We start from the raw sequence: 18,985 nt of genomic DNA, 5'->3' as shown, positions 1-18,985 counted from the left end.
ATTTAAAACCTATTGAAATCTTTTAAATACTTTTTTAGATTGTGAAGACTTTATTGGAACAACTTGCTGCTAATATGTGGTTAATTCCACAACAAGTTGAAAATATGACTGCATATTTAAAACAAGAAGATTTAGATAAACAAATGGATAAAATATACTTAAATGGTAAATGGAATATATTTTTGGGTTACTATATTGTTGAAAAATCCATTGTATATTTATTTTTCAGATCCGAATGATAGTAATCGTACTAATATTGATATTGGTGAATTGCCATTTTCATTCCACGAAGAAAAAAGCTCTAATTGTATTATTGAAAAAGATCATACTGTTATTCACACTCATGGTGGTAGAGCTTACGCACTTGGATATACTCCCTTTGAAAGTGGTAAATTAAAAATAAATATGTATATTTCTTACTTAGAGCATCATATATTGTACTGTACTCAGTTATAGCCGTAAAATATATTTTCATTAAGAAATAATTAATTTTGTATTGTAATAAGTTTGATAAAAACAGTTTATAATTCTACTGATAATTTATATACATACCATACCAATTATGAAATTATATAATAGATATAATTACTTTGGAAATCTATAAATGGATTTATTTTATTTTTACAAATTTTATCTTACTTGTCAAGATTATTTTTTTCTTAAGTTTACTGTCAATGAATAATAATATAGATTACATAAAACTATATTGAAAGTATTTTTCAGAAATTTACAATGCATATTGCACTTGCATTTAGTTATAAATTAAGTCAAGTTTGGTTAGTATTATATTTTATAAGTACAAGAAATACTGACCTCGATAGTATCATTTGGGTTTAAAGAAATATTTTTTTTTAGTCAAGTTTTTTGCTTAACTAGTATCATCATTGTATCTTTATATCAAATATGAAAATATGGTACTTTTTCTTGGTTGTAAGAAAGTTCATAATGATGACATAAATCTTAAAAAATAAATTAAAATAATATATTTTTTATGCTATTTAGTTTTTTAATTTTCAAGATAGGAATTTTCTTATACAATTTGAAATTTAAAGAGTAAAAAAATATCACTTGAAGAATATTTTTTAAATTTATAAGTTTTACTTGAAATACTTTTACTATAGCTTATAAATTTACAATAAATGTTAAGTTACAAAACTATTTCTACTTTTATTTGAAGAATGAGTTTCTTAGATAACATGAAATTATTAAAAATTTTATTTAGGTGTATATCAATGGAAGTTTTTCATTTTAAAAGAACATCAAGGCAATGAAGGTTCATGTATTGGTATATCAAAATATCCCATTAAAGACCTAAACTATAGGACAACTGCTGACATGTGGCTTTACAGAGCTTATAAGTATGTACATAGTTCTATTTTACTAAATTAACTGTTTATTTAATTTTAGATTTTACATAAATAAATTATATTTATACAAGCTAATCTATGTACTTTTTTTTTTTTTTTTTTTTTTTAGTGGTGTTTTATATAATGGAGGTCAGAAACCTCTTGCACTTAAAACATTTACTCAAGGGGATTATATTACTGCAATATTTGATACTGGATCAAGAACACTTAGTTTTGCTAAAAATAATGATTATCCTATTGTTGCATTTCATAATATAGATACCAAAACTAAACTTTATCCTTGTGTGTTATGTTATAGTACAGCTGCTGGACAAAAAGTAAAAATAACATCTTTTATTCATTCATCTAAATATGTTATTCTGATTTTTTTTGTATATTTTAGATTAAAATAAGTGATTATAGAGCTGAGCGAAATAAAAACACTGAACTTTTTGCTGGAGAACCTTATTTAGCACCCATGTTTGCATGTATTAATGAAAATTATATAAAAATAATTAGAATTTTGCACAACTCTGATCTGTGGTTAAATGAGGTAATTATTAATTTTTATAAATTTATATTAATAGTTTATTTTAAATACTGTACATTTAAAATATTTGCTGATTATCTCAAAATGTATTATACAATTTCTAGCATTAATAGATATTTAGCTAGAATATATTGTATTCGTAAGTTCTTAAATAGGTTTAAAATAATTTTACAAAATATAGACTATAGATATTTGATAAAAAACCTTACTTTCTAAAAAGACGAAAAATCATCTATTTTTACATTGTACATTGTGTAAAAACAATTTATTCGTATTGTGAAGTGCTTGTATAAAGTATATTAACTTATTAATTTAAGAATTTTTCCTAGAGAATTTTTCCTTTGTATTTATTCCTTGTTTATTACAATTAATTTGTTTACATTATACTATGCTCCCCTGATATAATTAGTATAACATCTATATTGCATCATATAAATAATATTTATTTTTATTGGAATAGGAAAGTTATTTATGCATTTAAACACCCATTTCTATTAAGATTATTTAAATACTTTTATATAACATAAAACTTATTCAGTTTTATTTTTAAGAATTTTAATACTATATTTAAATGTTATGTTCACTAAAAACTAATATTTATTAATTTAGTTTCCATGTATTTAAAGTACCTTTCTATCATTTAATAAAATATAAATTATTCTTTATCATTTAACCATAAGAATTTAGTTAATTTTGAATAATTTGTTTTAAAATCTCTTACTGTTATGGATTATATTGTAATATGTATGAAAATTTACAAAAAAAAAAAAAAGTGAGGAGTTAATGCTAGTATTCTTTTAAGAAACAGCTCAAAAACTGTCTTAGGTAGAAACCAATATAGTTTTGTATTTTTCCTAATTTATTGAACCATTATGTAATGTACTTAGCATAGTGGTTGATTTTATTTTAAGTGTTATTGATTTAAATATATATAAAGATTTTTATAAATTAATAGGTAAATGAGTGTCTTCTAGAACAACTTTCATTTTTGAAAAGCGTTCTTCCTGAAGTATGTTTTAAAACAATAATATTAGAAGAGATATCTAAGTCTGTACAAAAAGAACCAATTTGTGAAAACATTGGAGAGATTGATGTGAATATTCTATGTGAAAAAGTGTGGCCTACATTAGCAGTAATCGGTGGCCTTGATAGAGGTCTGAGAGTAGATGGAAGATGTTATGATGTGGATCAAAAATCATTTGGTACTATAATGGGAACTTTAAAAAAAGGATTTACATCAACAAAAGTGATGAGGGAAGACAAAAATGATACTGTCAGGTTGTAAATTTTATTTTTAAATTATTTTTTTTTTAATTATTAATTTTTTTTTTTTTTTGTTAGTGATGTATTGTTTAAATCATTATTGCCATGTAATAATATAAAATTTAATCCAACTCGATTGGAATATATTCCAGCATTATTACTATATTCAATTGGACGATTAAGTGGAATCACAAATGAAGTACTTATTTTTAATAATGTTTCAGTTCATATTAATAATATTAACTTCAATTTTAGTTGGTGTTTCCAAACAATACACAAACTAAAACTTCAGATAATTTTCATGAAGATAAAGCTACTAAATCAATGGACATGTTTTATAATCAAATGGTTATGAATATCATGGATAAAATAAAAAATGACCCATCTTCAAGTAAAACTCAAGATTTAGGAACTAACATCCCAACCAAGTATATATTAATGAAAAGTATTAAAAAAAAATCTCCCTAGAATTTTTTTTTTTTACCTCATAGAACAATATTTGTTTAATTAAAAATATATTTTCCCAAGACTTAACTTCTCCTGATGTAGTCCGTCTCAACTCTTGTTCTCCTCCTACCATTTCAATCATTATTAAATTATTAATTTCATATCTGATACTGGTTTCTGCTTTTAAATAATATTTCTTTTCAAAGAGAATTCACAACCTTTTTACCATTTTTTTTTCTTTCAAGTTATTTTATTTATTTTTATCTTACTATTTTTATTTAAATATTAAAAGTTATAATTTATAAATTGATAAGACTAACATTTTTAAATCTTATTTTTATTTAAGAATAACCCGAAAACATATTATTGTTTTAATCTTAGCTTATTAAGATAAATATAGAAATAAATAAATGCTCAGTCTGGAGTATTATTATATTAGTAATATACAACTAGTTTCAAATTAAAAATTCATTATCAGGTAAATAAAATCGTGACTAAAATAACTAAATTCTTCCTGTATTTAAGATAAATTAAATTATTTATTTTTATAAGAATCGGTTGGTTTGTATTTCCTCCTTTGAGGATTTATTATACCATTGTGCTAATTCAATCTAATTCAGTAATTTAGTATCTGATGCAAATGTTGTAAACATAGTTAATTGGTAAAAAAATATATATCATTTATATTTTCATTTACCTATAGTATTATTTTATACACAAAAAAGTTTTTAATTTTATAAAGTTATTTTATTATTTATATTTTTAATAAAATTAAAAAATATAAATAGTAATTTTTTGCATTATTCAAATGTATAAATTATATTTAGATCATTATTTCTTCTTTTAAACTGTTTTCTAGGTCTTTTAAACTATTATTTTTTTGTTTTTAAGTCGTCTTGCAATTTTCAAAGAAATTTTCTATAGTTGTTTAGATCGTAAATTTCCGAGTTTTAGTTATTAGAAATAACATAATGGCTAAAGTAAACCTTTTTGAACATTTAAAAAGCATACAAAAATAATAATCTTTAAAGATAAAAATTATAAATGTTTTTGTTAATTTTACTATAAAATTAATCAAACTTGTAATGATAAGTTATATTCATTGGCTACCAATAACAGTATTTTATATTTAGATGTACATATTTATTTATTAAAGTATTTACATATTTTGGATATTGGTAAAATGTATTAATATATTAACACAATACATACAATTTGGGCAATTCATCCTCCTTTGAGGATATATTAATTAAATTCAGAATGTTTTTTTTTAATTTAGGGAGATTTTACCTGTTGTCCATGATTGATTTCTCACTAATTGATTTAATAATACTTCTATTGCAATTTGTAGGGGTACATCTAGTTTTGATTTAGCTAACGAAGCCAAACTATTTAAACTTTGTGCCTTACAGGCAAGTGCATTAAAAAGTTTAGAAGTTATTATGACTAGTTCTATGAGTGTCGACATAATAGTTAATTCAGTTCCTCCAAAATCAAAGCAACCAACTGATGCTAATAAAAATGCAATCAATGATACTAAAAAAAAACGAGATAACATAAAGGAAAATGAAAATATGAATGAAGTTTTAATATTTCTTTTCAGGTAAATAAAATATTTTAACAGTAATTAAACTTTGTATATGTCAAAGTATTTTTGTAATTATATTATAAAATATAAAGTATAGAAGTAAAATACTAATATCATCATTGATAAATAAATACATAAATAAATAAGTTGATTAATATTTAAAATTATGCTTATATTTAATGTTATAGATGTGCTTTTGAAAAAAGTTTATGTTCGAAGAATTTAGTTATTGAAACAGATATAATTGATTGTGAAAGAATATTAAATATTCTTTATAACAATTATCTCAAAGAATGTGCTGAAAAAAAATATAGAATTCCAGATTTACAAAATCGTTTAAAAACATTAATTAGTTTTCAAGAAAGTACTAATGTAAAACGAAGAGAATCTGTAAATAAATATGAAAAAAATTATTTATATTACTTTATGTTATACATTTAACTTATCATAACAATTGTTTTTAAGATTTCTGGAGAAACTTCCAGAACTACTGATGATACTCCTAGAAGGATTGTAAGATCTCGTCGTAATATGTTACATCGATCAAATACTATCTATGTATGTCCTAATTATAGTGAACAACATACAAACAGTTTGCTTCTTAGAAATGAAAATAATGAACGAATTCCTTCAATAGCTACTCCTCTTATTGAAATGGGATTTTCGGCGAGGCTAGTTCAAAGAGCTATTCTTGCTTTAGGTATTAAATTTAAATTATATAATGTGTATTTGGATAATAATTAATTTTGTTTATAGGGAACACTTGGGAAACAATGCCTCGAAATGTAGCTATAAATAGTTTAGCTACTTGGATGATAGAACACCCTTGTATACAAGAAACCAATTTTGAAAGCTCTGATAATAGTACAGAAAGTAGAGTAAGTTACAATTTTTCTATGAATTCTAATCAATTTTAAATGAGTATATTTATTCTGTTGCTAGTCTCAAATTCCAGTTATAAGAAATCCATATTATGGAGGAGTATCTCGCCCTGAACATCTTTTAGATGATAGTCCTTTAGATTTAGATCCTCTAAGATTAAGAGTTTCTAGTAGACGTCTAAGAGAACAGCTTACTTCAGGACAAACATTTTATAGAGCCCCAAATTTGTTAACAAATAATGAATTAGCTGAAGATTCTGTAAATCGAGTTATGCAGACAATAAATTCAGATGAAGAACATCCAGAATCACCAATGGTACTTAAATATTTCTTAAATTGTTACATAATAAGATTACTATATTTTAAGTTATAATTCAAAATTTATTTTTCAACTTAAATTATTTAAAAAAAAAAAAAAATGTATTTTATTTACATAACTATTTTTTTATTTAGGAAACACCTCCACGTATACATTCTCCAACATCAGAATCAAATGTACTCGATCCTTTTGCTACTCGTATTGATGGTGTATTTTTGCCACCAATAAATCGAAACTCAGGATTCAGTGTAACTGAATTACGACCATCTACTGATATAATTGATTCCGAATCAGAAAGCATACCGGCACTTAGAAGTGGTATAAACTAGTATAATACTTTAATACATTAAAATATTTGAAAATATCTTAATTTTTTGTATTTATTATAGCTGACGATGCTTCTTGTGTTAAATGTCAAGAAAAAATTGAAAAATTAAGTAATGTTGAGATTATCAATCCGAGAAAATCCTTAACATCAGATTCTACTCTTGGTTAGTATTGTGCTATTCAGTAAGTTGTATAATCTTTGGAAAAGATTTAAAAAAAATAATAAATTGGTAAAAATATCTAAATAAATAATTTTAGAAACATTAAATATGTATTACAGTATTTATTTTTTTTACTATCCATTTATATATTTATAATATATATTATAATTATTGTTTTTTATTTTAGTTTCCAAATTAATGGATTATTATAATTATATCAATAGACCATTTGATATGAAATCAATCAATGAACATTTAGACTCCTGTAAATTTATATCTGACTGTGTTGAAGATAATTCTATGGATAAACTTGGTATGGAGATTGTTCCATCACTTCCTAATACTGAGGGCAATTCTTCTAATATACTTCAGCATTCTCCTATGTTTAAGTCATTGCCCCTCGAAGCAACTTTAATGTCAACTACGGAAGAACGAATAAAAGCTATTAATAGAATGTTTTATACAATATCATATTTGGCATCTAAAAATATTGTTATTAATATTTTGATGTCACTTATGAACTGGACATTTGAGTCCGAAGATTTAGTTGTATGGAAACTAGAAAAGCTTGGTATTATTGATGTATCTAAAATAGTCAACTTTACAAGACTTATACTTATTATGGATGTTTGGACTGATAGAGAATACAAAGAAAGTGAAGTTTTGCCAAATATAATAGAAAAAAATGTATTAGAATTATTATCATTGACTATTGTATCATTAGCTGAACATTATCGACCTGCGTATAAACTAGCCATAGCTATACCTTCTCGAGTAAGCATATATAAAATATTTTACTTGAATAATAATTGAAATAATTTTTATTTAAAAATAATTTCAACTGTCATATAAAAAACATTTTGATAATATATTAATATTATTATTTAGTTTAAATAAATCGTGAGAGCTGCACTACTTTGTATTAAGGCTTATTTGATTTTTAATATCAATATCAATATTTTAAAAATATTGATTACATAAAACTCAAATATATATTTTTGAATATGTTATAGCTTTTGTGTTTTTTTTTTCTAATTTATATTTTTAATTAATGCATTTTTCTCGAATGCTATCTAAATAAATTATTTTTTCTTTATTAAAATATCTAGAGCACTACCCTGCATTAGAATAAAAAAACTTATAGCATTCCCTAATTTATAAAGAATCTAATATTAAACCATTTTGATAAGTTAAATAAATCAAATATCTTTACTAACCTTCAATTTGTTATTTTGTAATATATTGTATTATAAAATAAAATATGTTTAATAATTAAATAAAAATGTATTTTCAAGGACATTTATACCATGGCAGTCGAAGGGCATATATATATGCGACATAATTTAAAAGTTATTAAATTAATTGTAAATGAATTTATAAAAAGACTGGATGTATTGTCCAAAAACAGTAAGCTGTAAAATTGTTTTATTAATTTCAAGTAATTATTAAAAATTATTTTTAGGTGTATGTGGAATTATTAATCCAAATGAATATGATAATGAACCTTCTGTTAAAATGCTTATTAATGCATTATCTGCTTGTTTATTATCACATGTTGTTGGTAATGAAATTAAACATTGGGCCTGTAAACAATTAGTAAGTTTATCTGATTTTTGACCAGCATAATTTTAGTATTTTAAAAATCTCTAGAGAAAAATATTTTAAGACTACTCTATGTTTCTGTATTACTTTATACAGTGTGATAATTGTGCTGTTATTAGAAAAAAATGTTATAAAAATAAAAGTAACTATAAGTAATATAAGTAATAATATAAATAGTATTCAATATTATTTCAATATTTCATAACATGATGAAAATTGGTAAATAACCAAAATATTTTATTATTTCTTATTGATGTACAAATACTTTATTAAAATGTAATTATAATATGTATATGTATGAAATATTTTATACAGGTAATTAGGGTAGTTAGTTAAATTATAATTGATATGTACATTTGAATGAGATAAAATAATAAATATAAATAGTAAATACATTTTTTCATGCTCAGCCAATTCAATATTTTAGTTGGCTATATAAAATGTAAAATATTGTTTGTTTTACACTAAAATAAAAAAATAAAATTATAAATTTTTAATGTTTACTAATAACCATTTTATTAAAATATTAAATTTGGTTTTCCAGGTAAATATATTAGTAAATAAGTCTTTACATAAAAAGCAAATAATTTTACCTAATGAATCAGATTTTCCTGGTGTATTAAAAAGATGTCCTATAGTAAAGTTAGAAGGGCATGAGAACCGTATCAATCATGTTGTTTGGCAGCCAAAAGTAAAATCACTTGCAACTTCGTAAGTTATATTTTAATAACAATATATTATTCATTTATTTTAATGTTTAATATTATTTATTAATTATAATTAAAAACCAATTTTAATAAAAATTATTCTCTAGTGGATTTGATGGAACAATGAGGTTATGGAATAATGAACTTGGTTTAGAGACATTATTAATGTTTTTTAAATCACCTCAAGTATATGGCAATGATTTAAATGGTGAATTAATATCAAAACTATCATGGTCACCATCTGGATTATGTATTGCTGCGTCTATGGAAGGAACCCTTAATATTTACACAATTCAAAGACGTTAGTGTTTTTATTTTTATTAAATTATTTCATTTATTTTAGTATTACATAATTTATGTATAGATGTTTTTAAAGAAGATGAAACATATTTATACACACATACTCAAGATGCTTGGATAACAACCCTAGCCTGGTCTGGTGCATCAATAAAAAATTCTCATGATTTTCTTCCTCAGTACTTATTAGTTGGAGGTGTTGATGGTTCTGTTAACATGGCTCATATTGATTCACTTGTTAAAATAACTTATGAAAAACTTAGTGATTTTTGCTGTCTTGGAGGTTTGTTTGCTTATGCATAAATATACTTAAATAAATATATTAAAAAATAATTGAAAATTATAATTAAATATAAATTATTTATTTTAGTATAATTGTAAAACTTATAAAATACATATGTTATTTACTAATAGTAGACATTTTCAATTTGTCTATAAATATTTATAATATTTAAACATTTAATGAAATAATGTAGAATCTACATTTTATTGGATTCAAAATTTTGCTTAATTAATATTCGTCATATAAAAACTCAAATTTGAATTGCAAAAGAAATAAAAGTTATTTAAACAAAGTACTAAGTATTGATATATTTCCCTTCTGCTAAAGGAACCAAACAATTTTATGAGTTTAGAAAATTAAATTACAATAATTTTATTTGAGTTATTGTAGATTGGTTGGTTTAGTAAATACTACATTTTGTGATTAATTATAACTAAACCTTAAAATAATAAAGTATTATTAAATATTTCTCAATATATATATATAAAATATTTAATAAAGAAAAAGTGCAAAAATCTTAGGTCAGGTGAGACTTCCAGTTGGGTGAGATATAGGGACAGGTGAATAATATTGCTGTATTGGTGTTTTAAACATTTAACTAATATACCATTGGTCTCGGAAAATGATTTTTAATGAAAGAGTTCTGGTGGATCACTTAATATTTCTAAAGATGATTGATGTAGTAGTTGAATATTTTTAATAAGATATGTTGAACTTTAAATGTACTAATTTTTGTAGAAAAAGGCATCTAAAATTTAACTAAATAGAACATTACCAGTACCATAATTTAACAACATCAATTTTATTAAAATATTTCTAAAATTGTAAAGTGATAGTATGAAAGATCTTGTATTCAATATTCAAACCTTGAAGTTTTATGAATTTTTACCTTTAAATATATAGTAAATTTTTGTGATTTTGTCAACATTTAATATTTATACGCTCATTAAATTGTTTTTTTAAATCGAGTTCAATTTATTTTCATTAATAAATAATAGCATATGTATGAGAAACTTTTCAAAAAATATATTATTAGTATTTTTAAATTTCTGAATAATTTGAAATTGTAATTTATTTTATTGTTTTTTATATTCACAGTACCAGTTTCTCATATAGCGTGGCATGATGATTTAGCTCCATTTGCTATAGCATTTTCATCTGGAGCTATTACAATTGGTAAAATTCAAACAATAACTGAACCTGAATCATTAACAATTTGTCAAGTAAATAATTATTAGTATTAAAAAAAAACTTAAATTATGTTAATGATTAATAAAATTATTTTTTTAGAGTCCTATATCAACCCTGCAATGGTCTAAAGCTTTTAATATATTATCTGTAAGTAATGTAGAAGACAAAATGGTAAGGCTTTGGGTTAAAAAACAAAATCATTGGGAAATATTTCACGAACTAGATCATTTTAGTGAGCCTAGTTGTGTGGTTTGGTCTCCTATTGTGGGTAAGTCATAAATATATAATTTATTATTTATGTTAACTTACATTTTCTTTGTATTTGATTGTTGTAACTATGAAGCTAAATTTAAATTTTTAAATATTTAGGTAATAAAGGATTAGTACTTTGTGTGGGTACTGTGATTGGATCTATCAGTGTTTGGTTAATACCTACTCCATTTTCTAAATTTAAACCTAAAGTTCTTTATTCATTTCAAGGACATTTGTTTAATTCTGTGACTTCAATGAGTATCCATAGTAGTGGTTTAGTACTTGCTACAAGTTGTAGTAGGGGAACAAGTGGTGTTGTCAATATTTGGTCATTGTTTGATGGTAGCTTATTAAATACACATACTGGTCCTGGTGGTGTGGATGATTTATGCTGGATGGAGGATAAACTTGGACTTGCTGTTTGTTTTTCTCGTTCTAAGGTAATTAAAACTGTTCATACTTATAAACATAATTGAAAGAAATGTAATTTTTTAAAAAAAATGTTGTTCCAATTATAAGGATGATATGATCACTAAACTTATTTGGGTCCCTGGAACTTTTTTCTTTGGGAAGTTTATTAAATGTATTTAGTAAATTTATTAATTTAAATTTAAAAATGTATTATTAAAGAAAAAAATTAACAAACAATGTTGAATAGTTCAATGTACAGAACTAATATACAGGTATATAAAATTTAAAGAAATTAATAAATCAAACTCGAGATTTGATTTTTCTTTTTTTTATGTAGGTTGTAGCTATTCTATATGAATTTTGATAGCCTCTAAAATATAGTACTGTGATATTGTAAAAGCAAGCAAAATATATTTCTATCTTATTTCAGTTATTTCAAAATATAGTGTTTTCTGTACAAAATATCAAAATATATATTAGTTCATCCCAATTCGTTATAAATTCTGCAATTATGTTTCATATTGTAAGATTTCTTTCTGTATTTTTGTATTAATATAATTATAAATCATATTTTTAATGTTCACACATTTTTTGGAGAAATTACAATTCATATAATATTTAATCAAACTTTTTTTACTCTTTATTACAGTTAACATATAATTATATAATATAAATTTCAGGATGTTACAGTTATACAATTTAGTGCTGATAATCTTATGCATAATCGGTTTCAATCAAATGCTCGAAGTGCTTTGCATCGCTGTGGACTTCATAAAGTTCAATATTTTTGTCAATTTATTTATTTGTTACCTGAATTGCTGCAGCTGCAAGTGAATCATGAAAAACATAAAGTGTTAATGGGTGATCATCTTTTGTATAGTGATTATTTAAAAGGACTCATTGGTATTGCACTTGAAATATGGCCAGATCAAACTTTTTGTTTTCCATTTGTACCTCCAAATTCCAGCCATAGTATTGAATTTTGTATGTTTTTACTGTTTTATATTTTGTGTATTAAAATATTATGGTGATTTATAATTATTTTTAAAATAGATGAAGAATGGCAGTGGTTACAAAGATTAATAACAGTTTTGAATACAGCTAAAGCATTGCTAACCAGAAAGAATTTCCCTGATAGTTTTTTAAGTTACTTTTCGTCTGGTTTAAGTGGTAAAGCATTTAAAATTGTATATATTTTTAACTTCTTGGAATTATAACTAAAATATTTGTTTATATTAAAAATAATTTAGAAGAAAATGCTGATCATTATTTGTGGAAAGAAGCTATCAACAATAATAATTGGACTATAGAAGCTGATCAACAAATTGTTCAATGGTTTAATACAACTCCCCATGACTGGCAACCATATACAAAATGTGATGCATACCTTTGGGGTAATGGTCGGAACGGACAGTTAGGTGATACTGGTATGTGTGATGATTATGTTTAGCTTTAATTATAAAAAAATGTATGTATATATTTATTAACTTTTAGCTGTTTCGTGTATATGGTCTCCTGTAAAAATTCCTAACTTTAAAATTGCTCAACGTATTGTTTGTGGACAAAACTGTACATTTGTTTTGACTAGTCAAGGAACAGTTTTATCATGTGGTGAAGGCAATTATGGTCGTCTAGGTCATGGGCATTCCGATAGTCTACATAATCTTACAATGATATCTGCTTTACAAGGATTTGTTATTACTCAAGTAGCTACATCTATTGGTTCTGATGGACATAGTCTGGCTTTAACTGAAACTGGAGAAGTATTTTCATGGGGAGATGGCGATTTTGGAAAACTAGGACATGGTAACAATGAACGCCAGAGAAAACCAAAGTTAATTGAATCTCTATATGATGTAGTAGTTATTCAAGTTGCTTGTGGACATAAACATAGTGCTGTATTATCTCAAGATGGTGAAGTTTATGTATTTGGAAGTGCTGAACATGGAAAATTAGGGTTAGGTGGTCACACAAACAAAAAACGTCCTACTAAAATAATTCATAAAGGCTTCTTAAATGTAAAACATATTGCTTGTGGACAAAATCATACAGTATGTGTTGGAGAAAACGTTGTTTGGGCATTTGGAGAAGGAGGAGGCGGTAAATTAGGGATTGGTAGCAAACAAGATAGCTATATTCCTCAAGTAAGTATTCATAATAAATTGAAATTTGCTGTACCAACATTTTTTATTTTGGTACTTAAGTTTTTATTTTTCTTTAATACTTTATAAATTGTTAAATTCAGTATCAATAATAATTTTCTTAAATACTAATTCATTATTTCAACAAATAAATTTAAAAAATAATTTTAATTGTATATATATAAAAATCATTTTTAATTTAAATATATCATTCTGTACTATGTTTATCACAATAATATATAATATTTTAATTGGTGGTTAAAGGTTTATTTGTTTTTACTTATATATTTTTTTATTTATTTTATTTTATTTTATTTTTTATTGAAATTTTGTAAATTTATACATATTTTATAACAAAAATAATTTAAGAAAACTTAATAGACATAAGTTTTGAAAGTCTCAAAGAATTAAATAGAGTATTACCCATCTATAATTTTAAATACAATAGTACGATTTATGTTATAATGTTTTATTATTGTATAAAAGTTGTTATAAAATTTGTTGTTAGCCTATTATTACACTAACTGGGAAAAATATTAAAAAAGCATACTGTGGAAATGGGTTTACTATGTTCCTCTCAGAAGATGGTGAACTTTATTCATGTGGATTAGACAATTTACAAGATTCATCAGATGTTTTATCATCTGAAAGATTATATCCTGAAAAAGTAAATAAACTATATTTCACTGATTTTTGTATTGTTATTAATTGTTGTGTTTACAGATAAATGAATTCCTTGACCAAACTGTAATTGATGTAGCTACAGGTCCAGACCATGTATTGGTCTTAACTTCTCGAGGTGATGTATGGGCATGGGGTAATAACAGTGAAGGTATTCTTGGATTTGGCCATAATGTACCTGTTCCAAAACCTAAAATAATTCCAAATTTGTCAGACAAAAATATAAAACAAGTAAATTATATTTGTTTATTTTGGTTGATTAATAATTAATATTTATTGTTTAATTTCAGATTGCAACTAGTCGTACTCATTGTGCTGCTTGGACAGCTGAACCATTTTCAAGGGATTCCACAAATATTTCTCATAATGATCTACCTACAACTATTCCTTATCAGTATGGATATTTACAACAGTATAAAATTGCGTCAATTGCAGTTAGAATGAAGTGTCTACAACAATTCTCAAATATCTTATATACATGTTGGCAAATGATTCCGTTTAACATGTTTGTGAGTATTTCCATTTGAAATTATTATTAATAAATAGTAATTAATAAATTAAATATGACTTTTAATGTAGAAATTTGATTGGAGTAACATCAAACGTTGGCATTGGTTAGCAGATAAAAGGCTTAAATATTTATATACAAATAAAGTCATTAAATTACCTTTGATGAAAGTTATTAGTCGTACAATGAATCAAGGTCAAAACTATGGACCTCAAATAATTGTCAAAAGATTAAGTAGTAATGGCACAAATTTGTGTATATTTGAACAAGTGGCCAAACAAATAGTAAAAATTAATGCAGAACTACTTAGACTTCCATCTAGAGCTTGGAAGGTAATACAATTCTAAATATTTTTTTATTACATTAATTACTTGGTATGTACACATTTTTTTAAAATTTATTATTGCAAATTCATCACAAATTAATTAATAAAAATATAAAATGATACAAATAAGGTTAGATAAATAAGATAAGACAAATAAGATTAGGTTTAATATAATTTTTGGTTAAAAACAGTACATTTCAGATTTTTAAACCTGAGTTTAGGATATCTTATAATCCCATTATGTCCATCTGTTGTATCTACTTGTTACCAGTACATATAAAGGTTTATAAGAATTTATATCTAAGGATGTTGATATTGAGATACTAAATAATAATAATTATTAAATTATATTCATACTACTATAAAATAGGTAACAAAACAAAAAAACTTTATTAACAAATTTAGATATTTAATTTACAAATACATACATATTCAATAACAGCCAATATGCATACATATTATTTTATTATAACTTAAAATTTAAAATATTATTTACATATATAATTTTTTCAAATACAATTAATGTAATCAATAAAAAAATTAAAAATTAGGTACACAACTATTTTAAGAAGTCAGTGATTTTTAGCTGTTTTGATTTATCATTTAATAACATATTTTATATGAGTTTTAATGAATTAAAATTTTGATTCAAGTCAATATTATTTAGTAATGAAAAACTAACAATATTTATTTATTATTTATTTATTTATTTTAATTTAGGTACATAGAAGTATGTTTGCAAATTACCAACTTCTTTAAAATTGTGTAAGGTCATTTTTTACTGTCTTATTGTTTAAAATATATCTAGTAACCAGAAATTTGATTTTCTTACAAAGTCGCCTTTCCTTTAAATTAATTTGTTTAATTAAATTGAAGTACAGTCGGTACCATCTATAACGACGCCAGTCATAATGACATATGGGATTTAACGACGTTAATTTCTAAGTCCCGGCAAAATTCCGTTTATTTATACATACAAAACAACTAGTTATAACGACTTTAGACGTACCCATAATATCGGCTAATACGACCTATAAATCTGGTCGCAACACATATTTCAATCGTGTATAACGACTGCATATTATTGTTTTCACAAATGATCCTCTGCAGACGAAGCTTATTAACCAGTAGAAAATATTGTTTGTTTTTCATTACTAAATAATATTGACTTGAATCAAAATTTTAATTCATTAAAACTCATATAAAATATGTTATTAAATGATAAATCAAAACAGCTAAAAATCACTGACTTCTTAAAATAGTTGTGTACCTAATTTTTAATTTTTTTATTGATTACATTAATTGTATTTGAAAAAATTATATATGTAAATAATATTTTAAATTTTAAGTTATAATAAAATAATATCTATGCATATTGGCTGTTGTTGAATATGTATGTATTTGTAAAACCAAATTTAAATCAAATTAAAATTATAATAATATACTTGCATGGTTTAAAAATTGGTGTTCAGGTTTTATCATAATTTTATTCATGATAATAATGACTTATTAATTTTAATAGTTACAGGCATTAGAATTAAACATTAAACTAAATTAGGTTTTTTTAATTAATTTTTTGTTATTCACAAATATCATTACTTAATTAAATTACTTCAGGTGAAATTAGTTGGCGAAGGAGCTGATGATGCTGGAGGTGTATTTGATGACACTATTGCTCAAATGATGGAAGAACTTCAAAGCCAAACGGTAAAATTACTAGTCTTAACTCCAAATGGACGAAATGAAACTGGTTATAATCAAGATCGATATTTATTTAACTCTAAAATGAAACGTAATAAACAACTCCTATTGTTTCAATTTCTTGGTATGTATACAATATATTTAATTAAATATTTAAATTACTCAAATTCATATTAATACTATTAAAATTAATATTACTATTATATTAATAATTATTTTTTTCTTACACTAGGAATACTTTTTGGTGTTGCAATAAGAACTAAGAAACCATTAGCTCTTCCATTGTCTCCATTAATATGGAAAATGATAATTGGGGAATCATTGAATTTATCTGATCTAGAAGAAAATGATATATATTATGCACAAAATTTGATAAGTATACAAAATATACATCAAACTGGAGTAACTGAAGACAATTTTGAAGAGGTAAATTATAAAAAAGTAACATTATGTTATTTTATCTATTATTCATTAAGAATTTATTTTGTTAAAGGCTATACCGTTTTTATATATGACTGGTACAGATTGGATGGATAATACTGTACCTTTAGTTCCAAATGGTCATTATGTATCAGTAACTTATTCCAATAGATTGAAATTTTGCGAGTTAGCATTAAAACAAAGATTTCATGAAATGGATGATCAAATACTAGCTGTGCGAAGAGGTCTGGCTGCAATAGTACCTTTACCATTACTCACATTTCAAACTGCTGAAAATCTTGAACGTATGATTTGTGGACTGCCCAATATTTCTATACCAGTATTGAAAACCATTGTTAGGTAATTTTGCTTAATGAACACTTTAATCTGTTAATTTACTATTATACCCTACATTATATTACAGGTATAGAGAAATGGATGAAAATTCTCAAGTTGTTCAATGGTTGTGGGATATTTTAAATGACTTCTCAGATTCTGAAAAAGTGTTGTTTTTGCGATTTGTATGCGGTCGATCTCGTCTTCCATCAAACTTATCAGATTTTTCTCAACATTTCCAAGTAAATAAAAATTATTAAAATTATACAAATAGATTTAAGTTTGCTCTAATTTCTTAATAGTCATGTTAGTTCTAAATATAACATTTTATTTCATATGTAAAAAATTATATTTTTACTAAGAATTTGTTGATTCTAAATAAATACAAAAATTATTTTAGTTAAATTTACTAAATTGAAATGTTTATAGAAATTATATTTTTTTTACAAATTACCTAAGTATAGTTGTTAGTTTTTAATTTAAAAATAAAAAAAATTGTTATCAAGTCTAGCTGAATAGTATGTACATTTTAGTTATATTCAAACATCCAAAAAAATTGGTTGTGAATTTTGCCTAATAATAACATACCTTAATATTTATTTATGTTCTCTTTTTTATTTACTTATATTTTCTATGTATATATTTATTAATTCTTTTCAAATTATTTTTAGATAATTAAAGTTGAAGATAAAATTGATGGTTTACCCACAGCTCAAACATGCTTTTTCCAACTACGATTGACCGATTACAGTAGCCGTGCAGTATTTGAAGAAAAGCTCAAGTATGCTATTAACAATTGCCGCACTATAGACATGGATAATTATATGTTATTTAGAAATACTGATGTTGATTCTGACGATGATTTGGATATGATGATAGAAAGTTAATTAGCTTTAAAAAATTATCAGATAATCCATTTGTATAGTAATTTCATCTTTATAATCATTATATATATATGATATAAATTATCTACGGTAATACTTACTCATTCAACATTAAAATATAATTGTGTTTTAAATATATATATATATAAATTAGTTAGTATTATATGTTGATATAATTTTTAAAAATTAAAATTGTTTTATAATAAACAAAATTAAATATTTTAATTTTACAAGGTTTGTTTTTACTATATTACACATGTATATTTATAGACAAGCAACTATCTGGTCATATTTTTATAAGACATACAGGCCAAAATTAGTCTTCTGTATTCCTTTATCATAACTTGAATGTGCAAATGGACAG

At 23.9% G+C, this 18,985-nt stretch overlaps 1 protein-coding gene across 4 annotated transcripts in view; it reads left to right on the top strand.

Moving 5' to 3' along the window:
* LOC112682232 (probable E3 ubiquitin-protein ligase HERC1) overlaps positions 1-18,742 on the top strand; it is a 37,613-nt gene extending 18,871 nt beyond the window's left edge. For 2 of the 4 annotated variants that reach the window (XM_025552758.1, XM_025552757.1), the window contains exons 27-63: positions 39-165; positions 230-388; positions 1,223-1,358; positions 1,477-1,684; positions 1,750-1,899; positions 2,852-3,174; positions 3,238-3,358; positions 3,415-3,587; positions 4,958-5,209; positions 5,383-5,584; positions 5,660-5,894; positions 5,951-6,072; positions 6,137-6,391; positions 6,529-6,712; positions 6,784-6,885; positions 7,070-7,656; positions 8,178-8,289; positions 8,345-8,478; positions 9,029-9,195; positions 9,299-9,492; positions 9,556-9,771; positions 10,870-10,994; positions 11,062-11,230; positions 11,332-11,654; positions 12,306-12,609; positions 12,679-12,795; positions 12,876-13,052; positions 13,120-13,769; positions 14,275-14,433; positions 14,490-14,678; positions 14,738-14,956; positions 15,027-15,287; positions 16,898-17,105; positions 17,214-17,407; positions 17,475-17,761; positions 17,826-17,979; positions 18,409-18,742. In XM_025552758.1, coding sequence (XP_025408543.1) covers positions 39-165; positions 230-388; positions 1,223-1,358; positions 1,477-1,684; positions 1,750-1,899; positions 2,852-3,174; positions 3,238-3,358; positions 3,415-3,587; positions 4,958-5,209; positions 5,383-5,584; positions 5,660-5,894; positions 5,951-6,072; positions 6,137-6,391; positions 6,529-6,712; positions 6,784-6,885; positions 7,070-7,656; positions 8,178-8,289; positions 8,345-8,478; positions 9,029-9,195; positions 9,299-9,492; positions 9,556-9,771; positions 10,870-10,994; positions 11,062-11,230; positions 11,332-11,654; positions 12,306-12,609; positions 12,679-12,795; positions 12,876-13,052; positions 13,120-13,769; positions 14,275-14,433; positions 14,490-14,678; positions 14,738-14,956; positions 15,027-15,287; positions 16,898-17,105; positions 17,214-17,407; positions 17,475-17,761; positions 17,826-17,979; positions 18,409-18,624 — 7,911 coding nt within the window. In that variant the 3' untranslated portion in view covers positions 18,625-18,742. The remainder of the gene's footprint in view (positions 1-38; positions 166-229; positions 389-1,222; positions 1,359-1,476; positions 1,685-1,749; positions 1,900-2,851; positions 3,175-3,237; positions 3,359-3,414; positions 3,588-4,957; positions 5,210-5,382; positions 5,585-5,659; positions 5,895-5,950; positions 6,073-6,136; positions 6,392-6,528; positions 6,713-6,783; positions 6,886-7,069; positions 7,657-8,177; positions 8,290-8,344; positions 8,479-9,028; positions 9,196-9,298; positions 9,493-9,555; positions 9,772-10,869; positions 10,995-11,061; positions 11,231-11,331; positions 11,655-12,305; positions 12,610-12,678; positions 12,796-12,875; positions 13,053-13,119; positions 13,770-14,274; positions 14,434-14,489; positions 14,679-14,737; positions 14,957-15,026; positions 15,288-16,897; positions 17,106-17,213; positions 17,408-17,474; positions 17,762-17,825; positions 17,980-18,408) is intronic. The other 2 variants (XM_025552760.1, XM_025552759.1) reach the window with 2 other exon arrangements.
* Positions 18,743-18,985: the final 243 nt, after the last annotated feature.

Source organism: Sipha flava, unplaced genomic scaffold, assembly GCF_003268045.1.
Source record: "Sipha flava isolate LNK unplaced genomic scaffold, YSA_version1 200_pilon_pilon, whole genome shotgun sequence".
In the NCBI taxonomy this organism is placed as follows: Eukaryota; Metazoa; Arthropoda; class Insecta; order Hemiptera; family Aphididae; genus Sipha; species Sipha flava.
This window is presented reverse-complemented; position numbering and strand designations above follow the sequence as displayed.